We start from the raw sequence: 18,180 nt of genomic DNA, 5'->3' as shown, positions 1-18,180 counted from the left end.
CCTAAAGAGTTTATTCTTGTTTATGAAAGCCTTTACCATCAGATCTTTTTTTCCTTTACTTTTAGCTTTACATTCTCATGCTCAGAGCCCACATCCTTTACTCTAGTCCTCATGGAGTTGGAGAACAGCTGGTCAACATCCTCTATTTCCTTTAAGATTATAACATTAGTGTTCACTCTTCTCTTGTCTAAGTGAACCAAACTTAGTTGCATAGGTTTTTTTTTAACGTTTCCTTGTGGGTCATATTTTCTCAACACTTCTATTATCTTTGCTACTCTCTTCTTAGCCATTTCTAAATTCTTTAGCGACCAATTAGAGTAAGGATCTCCTCAGTGCCATGTGGGTGGTAAGGGCGTTATAGTCCTAATGCTTCACACAGTACGTGGTACATAGTAGGTGTTTGGTGAAAATATATTTGTTAATTTTGCTTACCTCTTATTATATTTTATTCTAGTATGTTCTTATTGGAACTTACTGTAATGGCCTGTTCCCTACCGCCTTCTTTTGTTTTTATTTTTTGTTAATAGTTTTGTCTAGTTAATTTGGAATTTCAGACCATAAATATGTTTTCTTTTAGATTTGATGAAAGAAGTACACATTTTATTTTGTCTGCTTCTTTAAAACTTCAGATGATCTTTTTCAGACTTACTAAAAATAGCTGTGTTTTGAGTTCACTGGAGGAAACACAAATATACTACGGATGCTTAAAATACTGGTAATTTAAAACTCTAATGAATGTAATTTGTTTTGGTTGTTATACCGTTAATGAATATGATCTGTTTCCTGGATCTATTTTGTAAGACACACTGTACTTTGAAGTAAAGATTATTTGCTGGAATTTGTCACTATGTTTTATCAGCAGTCTAATCATTATTCCTCCTTAGAATAGAAGACAAATTCTGATACACTTATCACTTCCTTTCTGTTCTCATCTCCAGTCTCTTTTAAAAGAAAAACTTTATAAATTTACTTAACCGGTAGACTCTTAATTCAGGTACAGTTGTTTAGGTTCTCCATTTCAGCATTCTTCTCTGAAATAATGTCTACTGTAGGAATCCAGATACAAAACCTATAGTGAGATGTCTTTTCCTATAATTACTGTTTGACATTGATCTCGTTTTGGGAGTTACAGTGAGATGAAGGACCCCTCACATCCTGCTTCAGCCTTCATAAATCATTGAAGGGAGGAAAATGAGGACTAAAAGGAGGGCTTGTCCAGTTTAATAGTTTACCCATTTTTTAGAGTCATTTAACCCTCTAACAGGCTATGTTAGTAGGTATCTAGTGCTTATTGGTGTCAGCAGTTTCAAGGAAATGTTTTGTATTTACTGTTTTGCTTCCATTTCTAGTCCTTCAAAACAGTAGAAACTGTCAGTGTTTACCTTTTGATTAAGTAGAAACTTTTTTTCCCTCTCTGCACAAAAGTTTGGTGTTTATTTAATTGATATTTAAACTTATCTGTATTTCCTGGTATAGCCATGATTGCCATGAATGGCAAACTGGATGAAAAATCAGCCACTAGATAATGCAACCCTGAAGAAGAAATGTACATGACTCCTCTATAAAATATCAGGACAACTTCATTTTGTAGATATTTAAAGGTATTCAAAATGACACACTATTCTTTGTATAACGTGTAAACATATAATACAGTACCGACTAGTGCTCTGTTGTCTCACTTCAGCACCATATTACGTCCCACTGATAGAAGACCCAGGGAAAGACTTTACATCTTGTAGGATTTTCTAGGACAGTTTTTCGTCTCCCAACCTGAATTTGATGAACAATCTTTGGTAACAAGTTTTCCAGCTGTTCTATCAGAACTCTGGCCAAACTTTCACAATTATATATAGTGTGGGGAAGAAAGAGATCTATAATTAACACATATCCCAGGATAGCATTTTTTCTTTTTTGGAGTGATGGATAATGTATATCTTGTATGAGGAGAGAGGTTGTGAGACCCCCAGAGGGCTAAATAAAAGAGTATGATTTGTAAAACATCTTCACCTATACTATATTAAGATAAATAGTGCTTTATGTATCCTGTATAGTTCATCTTTGAAGGTTCAGCTTTTCCTGCATTTTTTTGATTTTACATACTTGATCATTTCCAAGATCTGATCATATATACTTCTTATGTAGTAGTTAGGGATTTAATAGTTTTATTCATTTGTGCTTTGTTTATTCATATAAACCAAGGATTTGTGGTTACTATTGTTGTTATGCCCAACTCTATTGATAAATTAAGGAGGGTAAAAGGGCCTGGGTCTGTGTAGATTAGACTGAGAGAGATGGCCTTAGATAGTGCTTCCCAAGCTTTTTCACAAGCTGGTCCCCATAATAGATGATAACATGTGATATAAACAGATAAGGCTACTCTTTGCTGGAGTGACTTTCCTGAGGCTCCAGCGCCCCAGGCCCCTCTCAGGCCTAAGGAGCTCCATATCTTGGCACACTTGCCCACCAGTGGGAAGCTGTGCTAGAATTTTGGGAATGTGCCTCCAGTAAGTGCTGCTTCTAAGTGGATCACTGTGGTGTGGGGCCTCTAGGGTGTTTGCCCTGTAGGACCCACCAGCAGTGTCACTCACCCTGCGGACTCCAGCTTCCAGCCTGCTGTTTGTTTCCTGCTCCCAGACTGTCGTTAATAAGAATAATTACCAGGTTTTCTTCAATCATTATTTGTGATTTCTTTGCCTTTGTAAGTTCTTCTGAAATAGCAGGATTGGAGCAAACTAACATTTAGTGTTTTGAATTAGGTGAAGGAAATTCTATTTAATTTTCTTACCCAAGAGACCTTCCATTTTCTCTGAGAACTTTTTCTTGTGATGAAATTCTTTAGGCAAGTTTATTATCAGATACAGATGTGATTCATTTAGTGCCAAGGACAACTACCAGTTTCCAGATTTTTGCTGCTTTAGCAGTTACCTTAATTTTAGAGCATGGGCTGTAAATGAACTGATTTCAATAAATGCATTTTCCATGGGTTTGATGAGAATTAATTTGATAATTAGATGCCAATTTTTAAAAAGCATAATCTGTGCATCTGTAGCAAATATAATGGCAGGTGTAGAGTAACACCTTTCCTTGTTTGGTTTTTCTGCAGCAACCCTTACATTTATAAAAGTGTGATGGCATTTTTTGTTTTCACCATTGGTCTTCTGTCTGGTTTATCAGAGAGAGAATTATTTGGGGCAGAGGGGGGAAGATTGAGAAGAGTTCCAGCAAAGAGTGACAGCTGTTACAAATCTGGCCCTATGGTAGAACTTCCTTGGAGCTGGAGGAGTGTGGAGGAGGCAAAAACGATAAGTGCGTGCTCGCTTAGGGAGAAGAGCAGAGATGTCTGTCTTTAATCTTTTCCATTCGCGGAATGTCTCCATGGAGATCAGGTTGGTGTTGAAGAGTCTTATTTATTGGAGACTGAGGCTTGCTCACCAGGTTTGCTTCCTGAACTTTAGAGGGGTGAGGCCAAGCCCCATGGCCCGTGCATGCTGCAAAATAATCCAAGTTTGGGAAAAGCAAAGCTTTGGGAGGACAGGACAAATAGCCTGGAAAAGTTTAAAGAATTCCCATCTTACTCTTCTACCTTCCTGACTCAGTGTTTTAATGTGAAAAGCAGTTTTTCTTTCTCTGTGAAATAAAACTTGGGCTTGTGGAAATCTGAAGAAAGTTCCTTCTCCAGTAGCTTTCCATTTTCATCTGCCTTCTTTTTATTTGTTTTGAACTCACATCTTGATCTGTGTTCTTAGCCTTGGCGATCGGCACACATGGCCATTCAAATGTGTTGGGTAGTCCTGAGGATGTCCATGACCAGGTGACAGCCTCTCTACAGTCTGCAAAACTGCCTGACAGTCTCCCTCACAGACAGGTGTAAGGCTCTTTCTTTGAAAATTCTCAAAAATACTTGTTCTCCCAAGGAATCACTGAATTAGCTTATCCATTCTTACACTATATGACAAAAACCAAACATGTAAAACCAGATGGAGTTTGGTTTACAGTGTGGGTCAGCAGCTGGGAAGGATCAGGAAATGGTGTTTCATCATAATCATGTTTAAGATATAAAATTATGAAGGATGTTGGGCTTCTTTTAGCATGTAAAGTAGAATCAGGATGTAAAGATGTTTGGATATATGCATTACAGATGCCTAAGATGTTACACAGGCATCGATTTCTTTTATGGTAACATTTATGAACTGAGTAGTAGTGGGCTTTTTCCTTTATGATTTTAGTAACACCATCTGCTTTTCGATATAAACTTGCTAAGATTTCTACTTCTGGGTTAGGTGGATTTGGAAATGATTTAAAATCTCCCACATCCCTTTCTCCCCATCTTCTAAAATAGGACTTTGCATAATTAGTTGCATGGAGGAATCAGCATTGGAGCTGGAAATCCTCCGTGCTGATCCCAGCTCCTCTATTTACAAGTTATGTGACCTTGGGAAAGTTACCCACTCTCTGACAAGCCTCAGTTTCTTCTTGTGAAATGAGAATGAGATTACTAATTTTGTAGTATTGTTGTGAGGATTCAATTATTTTAAATAACATAAAATCCAGATACCTAATAGTTCCCTTCCCACCATGTCCTACAATGTAAATTCATTTCTCGCATTGGTTACCTCCTCCTCTCCTTATTTGCTTCCATGATTTCAGTAAAGTAAACCAAAAAGCCACAGAAATAAATTATTTGGAATTTTTTTGTGGCCTTTTCACTTTTGCTAAGGAGTAATCCCAAAATTCCTGTTTTGGAATCTTGACACTGCCATTTGCACACAGTGTTCTCTTCTTCCCCAGCCCACCCCCTCTTTTTTCTTGGGTCTCTATAGTGAAGAAGGATCTCTGTGTTGAGCATGTTAAGGTTTCGTAACTCCTCCTTGTCATCTTGCTAATTATCTCCAACCTCAGTTATCATTTCTTTGTGGCTGCTGCTGGAGCTAAGTACTTTTGGGGCAGATTTTGGTTGCTCTGCACTGCCAAATTATAATGCTAAAATGAAAGTAGGCTTTGGTTTAAAAGACTAAACCTAATTTTGTGCTAAAATGGAGTTCAGCTTGGGCAGCTAGGGGAAGCCATTAGTGGGCCCACATGTTTTGGTAAGATGAAGTAGATTAGTGTAGGAATAAAACACTTTATCAATTTAATTAAGCAAACAAGTGTGTTAAAATATGCAGACTAATTTCAGAATTTAGTTCTTTGCACTACAGTGGCCTTCTGCCGTTTGAATCTCATGATATAGTATGAAGCCGTTCTCTTTGAAATCTCATGTCATGACATTGCTCTCTGGCCCTTTGATTCAGATGTGCTCTACCCTTCATTTGCTGCATCGCTCAGTAAATCTATAGGTCTGAGTATGTCAAGCCCACAGCCACAGAAGCACATCTTCAAGAACAGAGGACGAAGGAAGTCTCGGGTGGATGGGCGATTGACTGAATGCACTCTTTCTAAGTAGTTATAGCTCATCTGTCTTCTGATAGTTCCTTGGGCTTCTAGCAGGCACGTGTCCCATTGTTGTTAAGTAAAGCCCTGTATGGATGTTTGACAAGTTAGCAGCGTGGCAGCTCTGCTTGCTCCCCAGCCTCGCCTCTGTCTCAGGGATTGTTTGGTTTGGCAGATGGCCAGCTCTCTGCTATAAGATGCATTTCCTTGACAGGACAAAGTGTGGAGCCGCATTAGCTGCAAAGTTTACAAAGGTTAGCTAAACACACACAATAAATATTAATAAACAAAAAAGGCCCACCCACCTTCGACTTTGAATTCTGTTTCTTCATTCCATGTTTTGGAATCCCTGTAGTATTTGATTAATAACCAGTCTTAGGGTAATTGAGCCTTAAGTATCCTCTGTCTAAGTCAGACTGCTCACAGAGCCCTCATTGGCTGCTTTCGTGACTCATCGCCACAGTGGATGGAGCTCTGGAATGACTGTTTAGTTCAAGGGGTCTTATTTGCCTTCTCTTTGCTTCCGTGTGAAAAGAGGAGTAAATGTGCTTCTCCTTAAGAGCTTATACTGACCAGCCGTGTGCGTGTCTAAGAGCTCTAGAGGGTAAAGGATGTGAACAGGAACAGAGGTACAGTGCCCTGAGCTTGGACTCCCTGGAAAGCAATCAGATATTGGTCTGTTGTCCTGGACGATTGCCTCTCTCTAACATTTACACCCTCAGCGTAGAGGGAGAGAGTAACAGTAACCCGCTGCCCCTGGAAACTGCCTGTTTGGCTGGGTGTCTTGGAATTTACCAGGGCTACGCTGTGGATCTTTTCCAATTCTGCACCCTGCTCACTTGAAAACATATTTGAGAACCAGTAATCTTAGATTGCTTAGCCAGACCTCTAGAGAACCAAGGAAGAGAAATAAATTTAATGCTATGTCCTTAAGATTGTCCTGGAGCCATGTGTGGGTGGCTGAGATTTCTGAAGGCCCTCGAAAGCCCCTCTCACTATCTTCTTTTGCTCACTGGTTCATGCATATCCCTCTTTTTAAGACCACATTAGGAGGGAGCTAACCTTACTGCATTTGTAGGATACTTGAGTATAATAATGATCTGGAGAAATAAAATTATTCCTCATAGATAGCAATGATTTAACTTAAAAATTGTCTCCAGCTCCACTTAGTAAAGCGATCCATTTAGGCTTGGGTGAACTGTAACTTTTAGTTCATTTCTTCAGGAAACATTTATTGAGCACCAGACACTAATCTGGGCACTTGGGATACATTGCCACGTAAGTCAGACCAAGATCTCTGCCTATGTGGAACATACATTTTAGTGGGGGAGGCTGACAAGAAACACAATTAACAATAAATTATATATTATGTTAAAAGGTGATACATGCTATAAAAAAAGAAAAAGCAGAGTAAGGGGAGTTGTGGGTACAATTTTAAATAGGGTGGTCTGGGTAGCAATGACATTTAAGCAGAGACTTGTAGGAGATGAGTATTGGCTTGGATGGATTTATTCTAGATAGGGTTTATGAAATATGTTTGTGACTCTTCTCATGTTTCCACATACCTGGCTGTGACCATCTGGAAATTTCCAGTGGTCTAAGCATGGTTCTCAAATTAATCTCAGTGGTGGTGCACCTGGAAGTCAGGCTGAACTTTACAGACCATAAACTATTGATATACTTAATTCCATCTTACCAACCAGGCACGGTTTTATTAGGAGAAAATGTGACTCTTTATACAGATGCATTATAAAGTACGTTCCTTGAACATATGAACAAAACAATGACAACCCCCCCAAAATGTCAAACTGTATATGATTTACTATTTTCAAGTTTTTCTGTTAATATTCACTCATTATTATATATGTATTATCATCTTTTAGCACTTGCCAGCAGACGTTGGGTAGCGGGCACCACAGATTTAAGAAAAATTGTGGAAAGAAATCCTAAAATTTTGAAAACCTGCCCTTTTAGTATAATTTTTCCCCTATCAACAGGGAAAACATAGCCTCTCTGATTTGATTTTCTCAGTAGAACATCTTTAGTGGTGCATCTCTTTAGTGGTGCAGCGCCTAGGAACCACTCTTCTAGAGTCTTGTCAGACACGAATTAGAAGTCCTGAAGACTTACATTTCCTCCTTACTTCCTCAGGAATCTCAGAGAAGGATTTGTAGCCCTTTAACTTGACGCGTATTTTTTGCCAGTCAGGTGGGAGCCAGAATTTCTCTCAAAAGGGACTGCAGAGATTCCCAGATATTCTGTCTTAACAAAAGAGTGGGCTGGTTAGGGAGAAGAAACCAAAGAAGTTCAGCCCAAGGTAGACTGGGGAGACAGATTCCATGATTTTGATTTTACTATTAGAATGTAAAATGGCAATATCTAATTGTAGCCTTTTTCCCCTTAATCCTTGTACATTGCTTGGCACGTGATAGGTTCTTAATAAACATTAAATTAATGTTTCCCCTCGTCTCTTGTTCTGTCAGAGCGGGATCTGCAGCATTGCACATGGTGTTTCTGCCCACCAACCTCAGCTTCATCTTTTTTCTCCATAATACTATCCCTGCTATGCCCCCGCCTCTGCCCTCTTACTGCAGACAAAAATTAGAAACAGGTTGCAGTTCTCACTGAGAAGTTGTGGTTCTTTTTGACCCCAGAGCACCACTTATTTTTCTCACCAGTAATGAATTCAAAGGATCATAACTTCCAGTGACCCTTCTCTTAAACAGCGTTTCATTCAGGTTAATGTCAAGTATTTGTATTCCGTATCTCTGTTTTACTTCTGCTGTTGTCCTGCTGGTTTATCTCATAGATAGGGACATATTATTCAGTGCCTGCAAATATGTGTTGTTCCTTAAAAAGCTTTATGAGATTTGGATCTTTGTGAAGTAAAAACAATAACCACCTGGCCTCAATCTGCTGTCCAGAGGGACATATTGTGTGTGTAAAAGCATGAAACACTGAATCCAAAGCTGCTTCAGTGGTAAGCAGAACTGTATTATGTGGGTTCAGCATTCCAAGATGCCAGCCTCGCAAGGCAATGGAGCTGGGAAAGCCTAACTTTGTGGTTTCAAAGCTGTTAGGAAAGGAGAGGAGGGATGTCAGGAAGGGAGCATCTTTTTTATTTTTACAGGATAATCACACAGATAATAGTGATGGAACGGAACTTAACCTAGGAACATGACCTTGTAGTTTAGAAGAAAATGTCCTAAAAGTTACAGGTAACCATCAGGATGATATTCAGTTTAGTAAATTAGCCACCAAAGTACCAGCAGGCATTTTCCATTTTTATTTGGCCTCTTTGGTTGATTACTGTGCCTTTCCTTTTCAGAGTGTTGTCCGCTGCCTGTGGCACCCAAAGCTGAACCAGATCATGGTGGGAACTGGAAACGGATTGGCTAAAGTCTATTATGACCCCAACAAGAGTCAGAGGTATTTCATACGTATTGCCTGTTTTAGATGGATGACAACAACTGGGGGGAGGACTTTTTTTTCACCCCTGCTCTTATTTATTTCCCCCTTTGATGGGGATCCACCCTTTTAGAAGCTGCAGCTGGCACAGAGTAAAGCCTCAAACTTCTAGTATTGTGCTTTAGAGAGGCTTTGGGTATTGCCCTTGATCTACACAAAATTCAAAGTGAAAGTTTCCTGGGGATTTGCAGTTCTTTAGCTGAAATGTCGAGTGCAAGGGGGTGGGGAGGGCCTGCTCACTTTGCATACCACCCTGGATGGTGGCATTAGCAGTGATGCATGTCAGGGATTAACAAGCAGGGAACTAGCCACTTACAGGAAATGGGACCGGCTAGTCCATTTTGTTCCCTTTCTGTTTGGGCTTTTATCAGGTACCAATTGCATGTTTGGCAGGGTTGTTCTCTGCCAGCAGAAGGGGACAGCACAAATACTTGCCCCTTTAACCCCATGCTCACCTCAAATGCCAGGGTTAAGCACACCAATGTGTTTCAAAGGTCCAGAACTTCACTAGAGGCTCAGCTGGTCCCTCAGATATTTCCAGTTTCCTTGGGCACAAATGTGGACTTGTGTTACCACCCAAAAAAGGATGGTTTTGTTTCCCGCTGTTAAGGTACAGTGACTGATGAGCTGTTTCTTTAGAGTAAGCCTTGGTTAGCTAATATTAAAATTCACATGCTAAATTCACTGGGGTTCCTTCCTGACAAAACTGTTTTGAGGCCCCACATCCTTTTTGGGGAAAGGAAACCCATACTCTGTTAATTCATTGACTATAATTTGACTCTGAATAGAAACAGACAGTCTTGTCTTCCTTCGGAACTTTCTGGATTACAGTTGGAACCCTTGTCCTATAAAATGAAGTTATGTACTGAGGTATTTAAGAACAATAGGATTTTGTTTGCTTTTTAATAAAGGAATCGAAAGTGCTAATATAATTTGGATGAGAGGGAGTCTGTTCCACTTGAAAAAACCATGAACCCCATTTGATAGTACCCGTTTAGAGGGCACTATCTTTAGAGTCTTTACTTTTAAGAAATTTGCCTATTTGTAGTTGTTCCTCCTGAAAGAGAGAGCTCGTCATTGCTAAGGAGAAGTGAATTGTTCTAAGCACACTTTTGGTTAATCCCACACATTCTCAGGCTGTAGCCAGTTGGCAACACTGCCAAGGACTCAGTTCCAGACACTTGTGCTCTTATATTTGAGATGTGGACAAATGCCACTTGGGGTGTAGACCACCCAGGTTGCTTTCATGTGAGACATAAACTACAATTTGAACCCTGTGACCCTTAGGGTGAAAAGGTTGATTCTCTTTAAGATCTTAATTTTAAATTATTTCTGTAGATTTTTTAAACTAGCTTTCTGCTGCCCAGTTACCGGTCCAACCCTTTTGCTCAGTAGTAACCACTGACTAACAGACTCACTTTCCCATATATTTAATCTCTTATCACTGAGAGCTCCATCTGTTGCCATCCTTTAGAAAGTCAAGGACTTGGTAAGAGGGTGTGCACAGAGTATGTTCCTGAAAATATATAATGCTTTTGACATAGACTTTCTGTTTCTAAGACCAAGTAAAGAAAATAATTTCCTTTTACCCCTCCTCAGGGGAGCAAAATTATGCGTGGTTAAAACCCAACGGAAGGCGAAACAAGCTGAGACTCTAACCCAGGACTACATCATCACCCGTAAGTTGTCAGCATGGTCTCTCCGTCATAGATCTCCCTTCTCTTCTAGTGTGCAGTTGATCTCATGGCTTTAAAGACAGAAAAAGCCCTCAGAGTTCAGGCATATATTACAAAATATCCCATTCATGTGGATAGGACCACGAGTCATGTAACAGCTAACCCCGTTAGCTTCTGTCACTCATCACAGAGACAGGGTTATTTTGTGTAACTTTCAACCCCAAAGGGAAAAGCCTATTTGAGCCTAATGCATTACTCCATAGCAGCCTTTTAAAGAATAGCAATCTGTTCTAAGAATAAACAAGAAGGAGTGCAGGGCTTGGAATCAGGAGACCTGGATTTGTCCAGTTCCACCTCTGACTGGCAGTGTGATGTTGAACAACTGAACTTTATCAGGAGAGTAAGGAGACTAGCGAAGGGTCTCCTCCAGCTCCCTCTGATATTCTGTGACCGCGTGATCCAGAGACATTTAGATATAAAATTAACTACCTGGGGTGTGATCAGAAATCTTATTCAGACAGAGCAGCTTTTCTTGAGTATGTCACACAACCTCGTTAGTCTGGCAGCTTTTTGTTTCCCAGAGCCACATCTCAGACAGGTAGCAGCTAGGAAGGAACTCTTGCATGTGATAGGAACTGTCATTAGCAGATGCCCCTGTGGACTTGATCAGTCTCAGTCTAAAGCCCAGGGGGCGCTGTACTGCTGGGTTTTCTCCCTGGAGGTGGGTCTCCTATAAGACCAAGTCCCTTGAAGCTTATGGTCGGTAAAGAGATCCCATGGCACTTTTTTCAAGAGTAGAAGTGTTAAAGTCGGTGTCATAACCAGTCTAGCTCATGTAATTACACGTGGCCTACTTAAATTCCTCCAGTCGTTTGAAGTGAAAAGCTATTTTTCCCTCTCCTAAAAATACTGTTGTGTCATGTTGCCTGACAGAGTGACGTGTGGCTGTGTTTCTCAGGCAGAGAAACCCAAGGCAGGCATGTTTCACTGATGAGTGATATGGTCCTGGCCCAGACTGGCAGTAGGGGTAGAAGGTGGAGGATACTGGAAGTGTTTTTGAGGTGTTAGAGACATTTCTGTTATTCGTATTATAAATTCCCTTTAAACCTTTCCCTCCCCAAGTCCCCTGGAAGAAGCCTTCTCTTTTAAAGGAGGTTTTAGTCTGTGTGTAAGCATCCAAAGAAATTATTCTAGTACTTTCTTTGGTCAAAAAAAGATACTTAATTCTTCCCCCAATAATCTTCTCCCTCTCTCCCAAAATATCACACTGTGTTCCTTTTAAGTTTGTATACTCTTTTATATTCTGAAATTTAATTCCAACATTAAGTAAACAATCAACAGCAATTGGACAAATATTACTTTGATTTTCGTTCTTTTGTTTTGTCCACCATGGAGGAGTAGGGATAATTCCCCATCAAGTCACCCTGTCAGGAGATTGAGGCACCCCCGTGCATTCCAGGCAACCTTTATCCCAGTTTCAGTGGGATAAGTGCTCCTCCCTTCCGGTTACTCAGTGTTGTCTCCTCCTGAGAGGTGGTCACATTTCAGAAATGTGTGAAGTGATTCCAGTGTTTATGAGGCATCTGAGGAAACTTCAGGGCTGATAGGCAAGCTGTTGGTATTATTCACATTTGGGTCTTGTAAAAAAAAATTAGAGGCAGCCCCGTTAAGTGTTTCTTTTCAAAACTGCAGAAATTAAGTTCAACTGCTACCCATGGTTTGGGAGATGGCGAGCCTCACTGATGTTTCCATGACGGTATTTGACAGGATTTCCTCAGTGCCATTAGTTGCCAGGAGAGGTGAACAATGAGTCTGGTCTCAGACAAAATTGGCTAATTGGTTACAGTAAGACTGTCTTTTATTATTAGATGAAGGTTGTCATCGTGACTTCCATTTCTTCTTTCAGTTAGTCATGCTCTAGCTATGTTTTTGGATGGAAGGGTTATTATCATAATGAAATTTTTCAAATGTGACTTTTTGTAGCTCATGCCCTGCCTATGTTCCGTGAGCCCCGCCAACGAAGTACAAGGAAACAGCTGGAGAAGGACCGACTGGATCCCCTGAAGTCTCACAAACCCGAGCCTCCTGTAGCAGGCCCAGGTGACTGTGATCTAGCTGGTGGCCTGCAAAGGGGGTTGGCGGCAGGGTGGGGCAATTGACAGAGGATTGGGAAGATCTTTTGGGCCTGGGTGCCTCTTTGTCTTCAGAAAGATTTTACTAAATAGGGGTTTTCAAATATTTTATTTTTAGCATCAGAACTTCTTGCTTAGGGATCTGGTATGGAATCCCAGTGCATAAAATAGATAAAATGGAGCTGCTGTGCTGAAGTACAGAGGGAACCTGGAGCCCTTTCTGTTCAGTCTCTAACTTGAGCCCTTTAGTGTTGTTGGTGGAACTGTGGGGCTCCTGGGAACCCAGTGTTAAAACCCCTGCTCTCAATGTTGGCTTAATATACAACATTGGATACTTTGACCAGAATCCAGGCTGGATTAGGTTTCACAAAAGGCAGAAAGTGACCATCATTTAGTTCTGTGTTGATAAAACGGAGCTGCCCACTTTCCCTAGAAGATGAATGAAGTCCTTAGAGTTTTTAGGAAAGTAAATACCAGAAGAAAGTAAGACAGCATTGGCTATTGTGCAGCACATACCTTTATTAGAGTCCCATTTTCTGCTGTCACCTGTGTGGTTTCCATTTGTCCTAGGCTCACAAGCCTATAGCTTTTGACTTGTTAATTCCTGTGAACCTGAGTTTTGGACCTACACCTATTCGGCCCACCCCTTCAGCATTGAAAACATTTCACATACCAATCTCAATTTTTCTTTTTTCACTTCCTCTGCCACCCATCCTAATCAAAGTTCCTAAATAATATTCTTACCTGGATTACTGAAAAACTCTTCTAACCTTGTTTCAAGTTACTCTTTTTCCTCCCCACCCTACTTCCATTCATCTTACACACAGCTTTTATTCCCAACTCCTCCAGCTTTCATATTGCTACTCCTCCTAAATCTGCATAAGCTTCCCACTGTCCAATTGCATTTCCGGAGATTTGAAGTTCTCTACAGTCTGCCTCTAACCCACTCTTGGGCTTTACACCTTATTTCTGTTCTACTTTTGGTTCACTCCTGCCCCTAAATGCCCAGGGAGCTTTTGTCTTTCTGTGCTTTTGTACTTAAACCATTCTTATTGAAAATAACCTTCTCTGTCTTCTGAACTTTCTTAAATTGGATCCATCTCTTCCTAAGGACAACCCCCTCAACCACCTCAGCCTGAAGAGCTCTTGCCTCCCTTTTAAGTGCTACAGTAGTTACTGACCACACAAATTCTTTGGCAATTAATTATTTCCTGCTTTATTTAGTCTCTTCTTATCTTGATTTATAAAATTAACTTTTAGTGCTATTTGGCTTTTCGTGTTTTTTGGGTTTTTACCTGAGGAAGATTCACCCTGAGCAAACCTATGTTGCCAATCTTCCTCTTTTTGTGCATGAGCTGCCGCCACAGCATGGCCACCCACTGACAGACGAGAGTGGTGTAGGTCTGCGCCTGGGAACCAAAGCGGAGTGCACCGAACTTAACCACTAGGTCACCGGTGCTGATCCTTATGTTTTTTTTTTTTTAAATCCTCCTAAAAAGTCATACATTTTTTTGAATACTGGACACCAGGCTGGCTGTTGGGGATCCAGTAGGAAACAAATCTATGCCCTTGTGGAGCTTCCTGTCTACTAGAGCAATTATAGTACAGTAAAATAATGTGAATCGGTGTGTTCAGCTTATTTGTTTTCTCTCCTACAAGGTACCTGGAAGCTGACAAGCCCTATGATATGTTTGTTTAAAACTAAAATAGCATCTGATGAATATTGGTTATATTTACTAATTGAATTTCAAATGTTCATGCCTGAGGAATTTTTTTAAGGCATATACATGGCAAAGTATTTGTAATTCTTCCTACATTGGTATCATTATGTAAATTAAGCAACTAAGACATAACAAAAAATGTCTTTTTCTATGTAAAAATGTTATGGGGAAATTGAGGTTTGGTGATTTCCTACTCTGGTTGTGATTATCATAAATGACAGCTGAAAGAACAATACTCAAATACTCTTAAGATTTGTGTGCTTCAAACCAAAGTTTGAAGAAGCCCTAGAGTGCTCAAAACCTTGATTCCATGGGGAAAGACAAAAATTGGGTAAACCAAAGTAAAGCTCTGGCCCCACTTTGTCATTCACTTAACAGGCCACCTTGGAAGCCAGCACTGAGGGATTCTCACCCTTGTCAATCTGACAGTACAGTGCACACAAGGTATACTTACATATTGCCATGCACGTTCTGTTTCTGATTTGTGGTTTTTTTCCTTTGGAACAGGTCGAGGCGGCCGGGTTGGAACCCATGGGGGTACTCTGTCGTCATACATCGTGAAGAACATTGCTTTGGACAAGACCGATGACAGCAATCCCCGGGAAGCCATTTTGCGGCATGCCAAAGCAGCTGAAGACAACCCATATTGGGTTTCTCCAGCATATTCCAAGTAAGGAGACAGCCTTTTAAAATAGAAAAATTATTGTGTTTAGTGAATGGGAAGAACACAACAATGGCCACTTTGAGGTTCTAACTTCTCCACTTCTTGTTTTACTCTTGAGCATGAAAAACAGACCAGGTACTCATAGGTCCTGAAACCTAGGCATTTGTTTGTATCTTAGAACTTTAAAATGGTGAATTTTTGAACCAGACCAGTTCCATCAGAGTTATAGCCTAGTATAAACCCATTATGTGAAGCCCACTCTACCTATGATTAAAAAAAAGAGGGGTGCCGGCCCTGTGGCCGAGTGGTTAAGTTTGCGCGCTCTGCTTCAACAGCTCAGGGTTTCACTGGTTCGGATCCTGGGCATGGACGTGGCACCACTCATCAGGCCATGCTGAGGCAGTGTCCCACATACCACAACTAGAAGGACCCACAGCTAAAATATATACAACTATGTACTGGAATGATTTGGGGAGATAAAGCAGGGGAAAAAAAAAGAAGATTGGCAACAGTTGTTAGCTCAAGTGCCAATCTTTGAGGGAAAAAAGGGAAATTACTGCCTATATGCATTATCTTAGTTAAGGAGGGTTTACACTTTACTTAGTCCCCTAATGTTAAGACCTTACATAACCATAGTACAATTAATTAGCAATGCCATGAAATTAACAGTAGTATAATACTGTTAACTAAGCTTATCTGATGTTCCCGTTTTTCTGCTTTCTCTGTTCCGGGATCCTATCCATGGTCCACACTGCATTTAGTTGTTACTTCTCCTTAGTCTTCTCCAGTCAGAATAGTTTCTCAGTCTTTCTTGTCTTTCATGAGCTTGATGCTTTCAGTGAACACTGGCTTGTTGTTTTGTACACTTTCTCTCAGTTTGGGTTTGTTTGATATTTTTTCATGATTGTAATGAAACTTTGCATTTTTGGCAAAAATAATACAGGAATGATGTATCATTCTCAGTGCATCTTATCAGGAGCTTCGTGTCACTGTGTCTCTTGTCACTAACTTTGATCCCTTGGTTAGGGTGGTGTCTGCCAAGTTTCTCCACTGTAAAGTTTCTGTCATTCCATTTTGAGTTAATAAATTTCTTGGGAGTGATATTTTAAGACTATGCAAATTCTCTCTCTCCTTACGCTTCTGCTTTCTAATTTTATCATCCATGGGTAGATTTGCCTGCAATGGTTATTAGTGTGGCGTTTGCCTAATGGTGATTTTCTGTTTCCCTCTTTTCTTCTACATTTATTAATTGGAATTCTACTGAAAGGAAGAATTGTCTTGTCTCCCACATTTATTTATTTTTCAAGTATTTTTTTATATCAGTATGAACTTTAAAATACTTTATTCTATGGGTTAAAATCCAATGCTATCATTATTTAGTCTGTTGCTCACGTTGTTCCAGTTTTGGCCTGTGGAATCCCCTTCAGAGCGGCTCCTGTCTTCTTTCAACAAGTCCCTGTATTTTTTTGAGCACTTCCTTACTTTCTGGCACCACAAAATGTTCCAGGCTCATCTTTCTGGGTTTTTTTGGTCCCAGTCCTAGAACCAATCACTTCTCCAAGGAACCCTGGTTCCTTTTCTTGGAGAATGATGTTTAGAAACCAAGAAGTTGGTGCTAGAAGTGCTCATTGCTACTAAAATGTCACTTCTTCTAGGTCCTCTCAACTGACAAAGCTCAGAAATAGATGTATGTATACTAACCTATGCATACACACGTGTACATATTTCTGTGTGTATCTATCTGTATTTATATTTTAAAAATCATGAGTTTAAACTGGTGCCTCTCATTGCAGTCCTGTAGCGCAGAGTTCATTTCCCCTTTCCCCTTTCCGTATTTGTAACTTCTTTCTCCAGTGGTGAGAAACCCAGCTCTCGTTATCTGGAATAGATTTACGTATTTGTTCAGTTCTGGTCTACACATAAAGTAGTTTCAGAATTGCTAACCCCACTGTGAGAAACACTTTCCCTAAGTAGAGTACAGCGTTTGTGTACAGTTCTTTTTGTCTTTTTTAGCCTTACAGTATCTATCTAGTCAAGATATTGTTTTCCAAACTTACTTGGCTTAGATCTTTTCTTCTCCACTCCTGTCAGTGTGATTATGTTATTCATTTGAAGTGCAGTTAGGGTCATTTGTTAGTGTTTGTATTCTCTTTGGGGTTTCTCGCATATTCTGGGGTTTTTTTTAGGGTGTGTGTAGGGTATGTGAACTATTCTTGTGGTGCTAGGAGTCAGAACTTTAAAAGAGATATACTCAGAGGAGTGCCACACCTTCTTTATCCCTGCCACCCCATTCCAGCAGCCCCCCCATTCTTTCAGTCCTTTTCCTACTCACCCCTATAGGTAACCAGTCTCTATTTTCTGGTTTGTCTTCTTTTGCACAAATGAGCAGAAACGTATTTTCTTATATCCGCTCCTTTCTTACATGAAGGGCTGCATGGTATAAATACTCTTTTGGGCTTTGCTGTTTTTCACTTAGCAATATGCCCTGGAAATCACTCTACATGAGTTCACAGAGCTCATTCTCATTCTTTTTGATAGCTGCATGGTGCTCCATTGTATGGATGTACCATACTTTATTCAACCATTCTCTTCTCTATTGTTATTTAGGTTGTTCCCAGTATTTTACAGGTACTAACAATGCTACACTGAATGAATTTGTGCATGTATATTTTTGTATTGTTGGAAGTGTATTCACTTTTTTCTTGATGTCTTTATGTATTGCTAAAGTTTTCAATTATGAGAAAGCTGCACCCTGATCACTTTTCAAAACATTAATATGCTGGAAAAAATCACTTATGTACCAACTCAGCTTACATATTTACTGATGTCAGTCCCCTATGTGCTATGAACTTCTTTGAATAAAAGAAAAAACATTGTCTTAGCTTGGGTTCCTTAGAAACAGATGCTGAGATAAAGATTCTCATAAAGGTGATTTATTAGGAAGCGTTCCCAAAGAAAACCAGTACGGGAGTGGAGAAGTGTAATGAAGCCGAGCAAGGGTACAGTATCAAGCAAAGTTCCAGGAAGGGTCACTTTGGTTCAGTCCCACAGAGCCACCCTGGAGACCCTGGTCAGAGGCACAGTAGCTG

The 18,180-nt window shown here is 40.2% G+C and overlaps 1 protein-coding gene across 1 annotated transcript in view; it reads left to right on the top strand.

The window, feature by feature from the left end:
- Positions 1-18,180, top strand: part of WDR70 (WD repeat domain 70) — a 287,917-nt gene that overhangs the window by 256,425 nt on the left and 13,312 nt on the right. The window contains exons 14-17 of the mRNA XM_046672043.1: positions 8,759-8,859; positions 10,498-10,577; positions 12,558-12,674; positions 14,935-15,097. Of these exons, the coding sequence (XP_046527999.1) occupies positions 8,759-8,859; positions 10,498-10,577; positions 12,558-12,674; positions 14,935-15,097 (461 nt within the window). The remainder of the gene's footprint in view (positions 1-8,758; positions 8,860-10,497; positions 10,578-12,557; positions 12,675-14,934; positions 15,098-18,180) is intronic.

The sequence above is a fragment of the Equus quagga genome, chromosome 9 (genome assembly GCF_021613505.1).
Source record: "Equus quagga isolate Etosha38 chromosome 9, UCLA_HA_Equagga_1.0, whole genome shotgun sequence".
NCBI classification, from domain to species: domain Eukaryota; kingdom Metazoa; phylum Chordata; class Mammalia; order Perissodactyla; family Equidae; genus Equus; species Equus quagga.
This window is presented reverse-complemented; position numbering and strand designations above follow the sequence as displayed.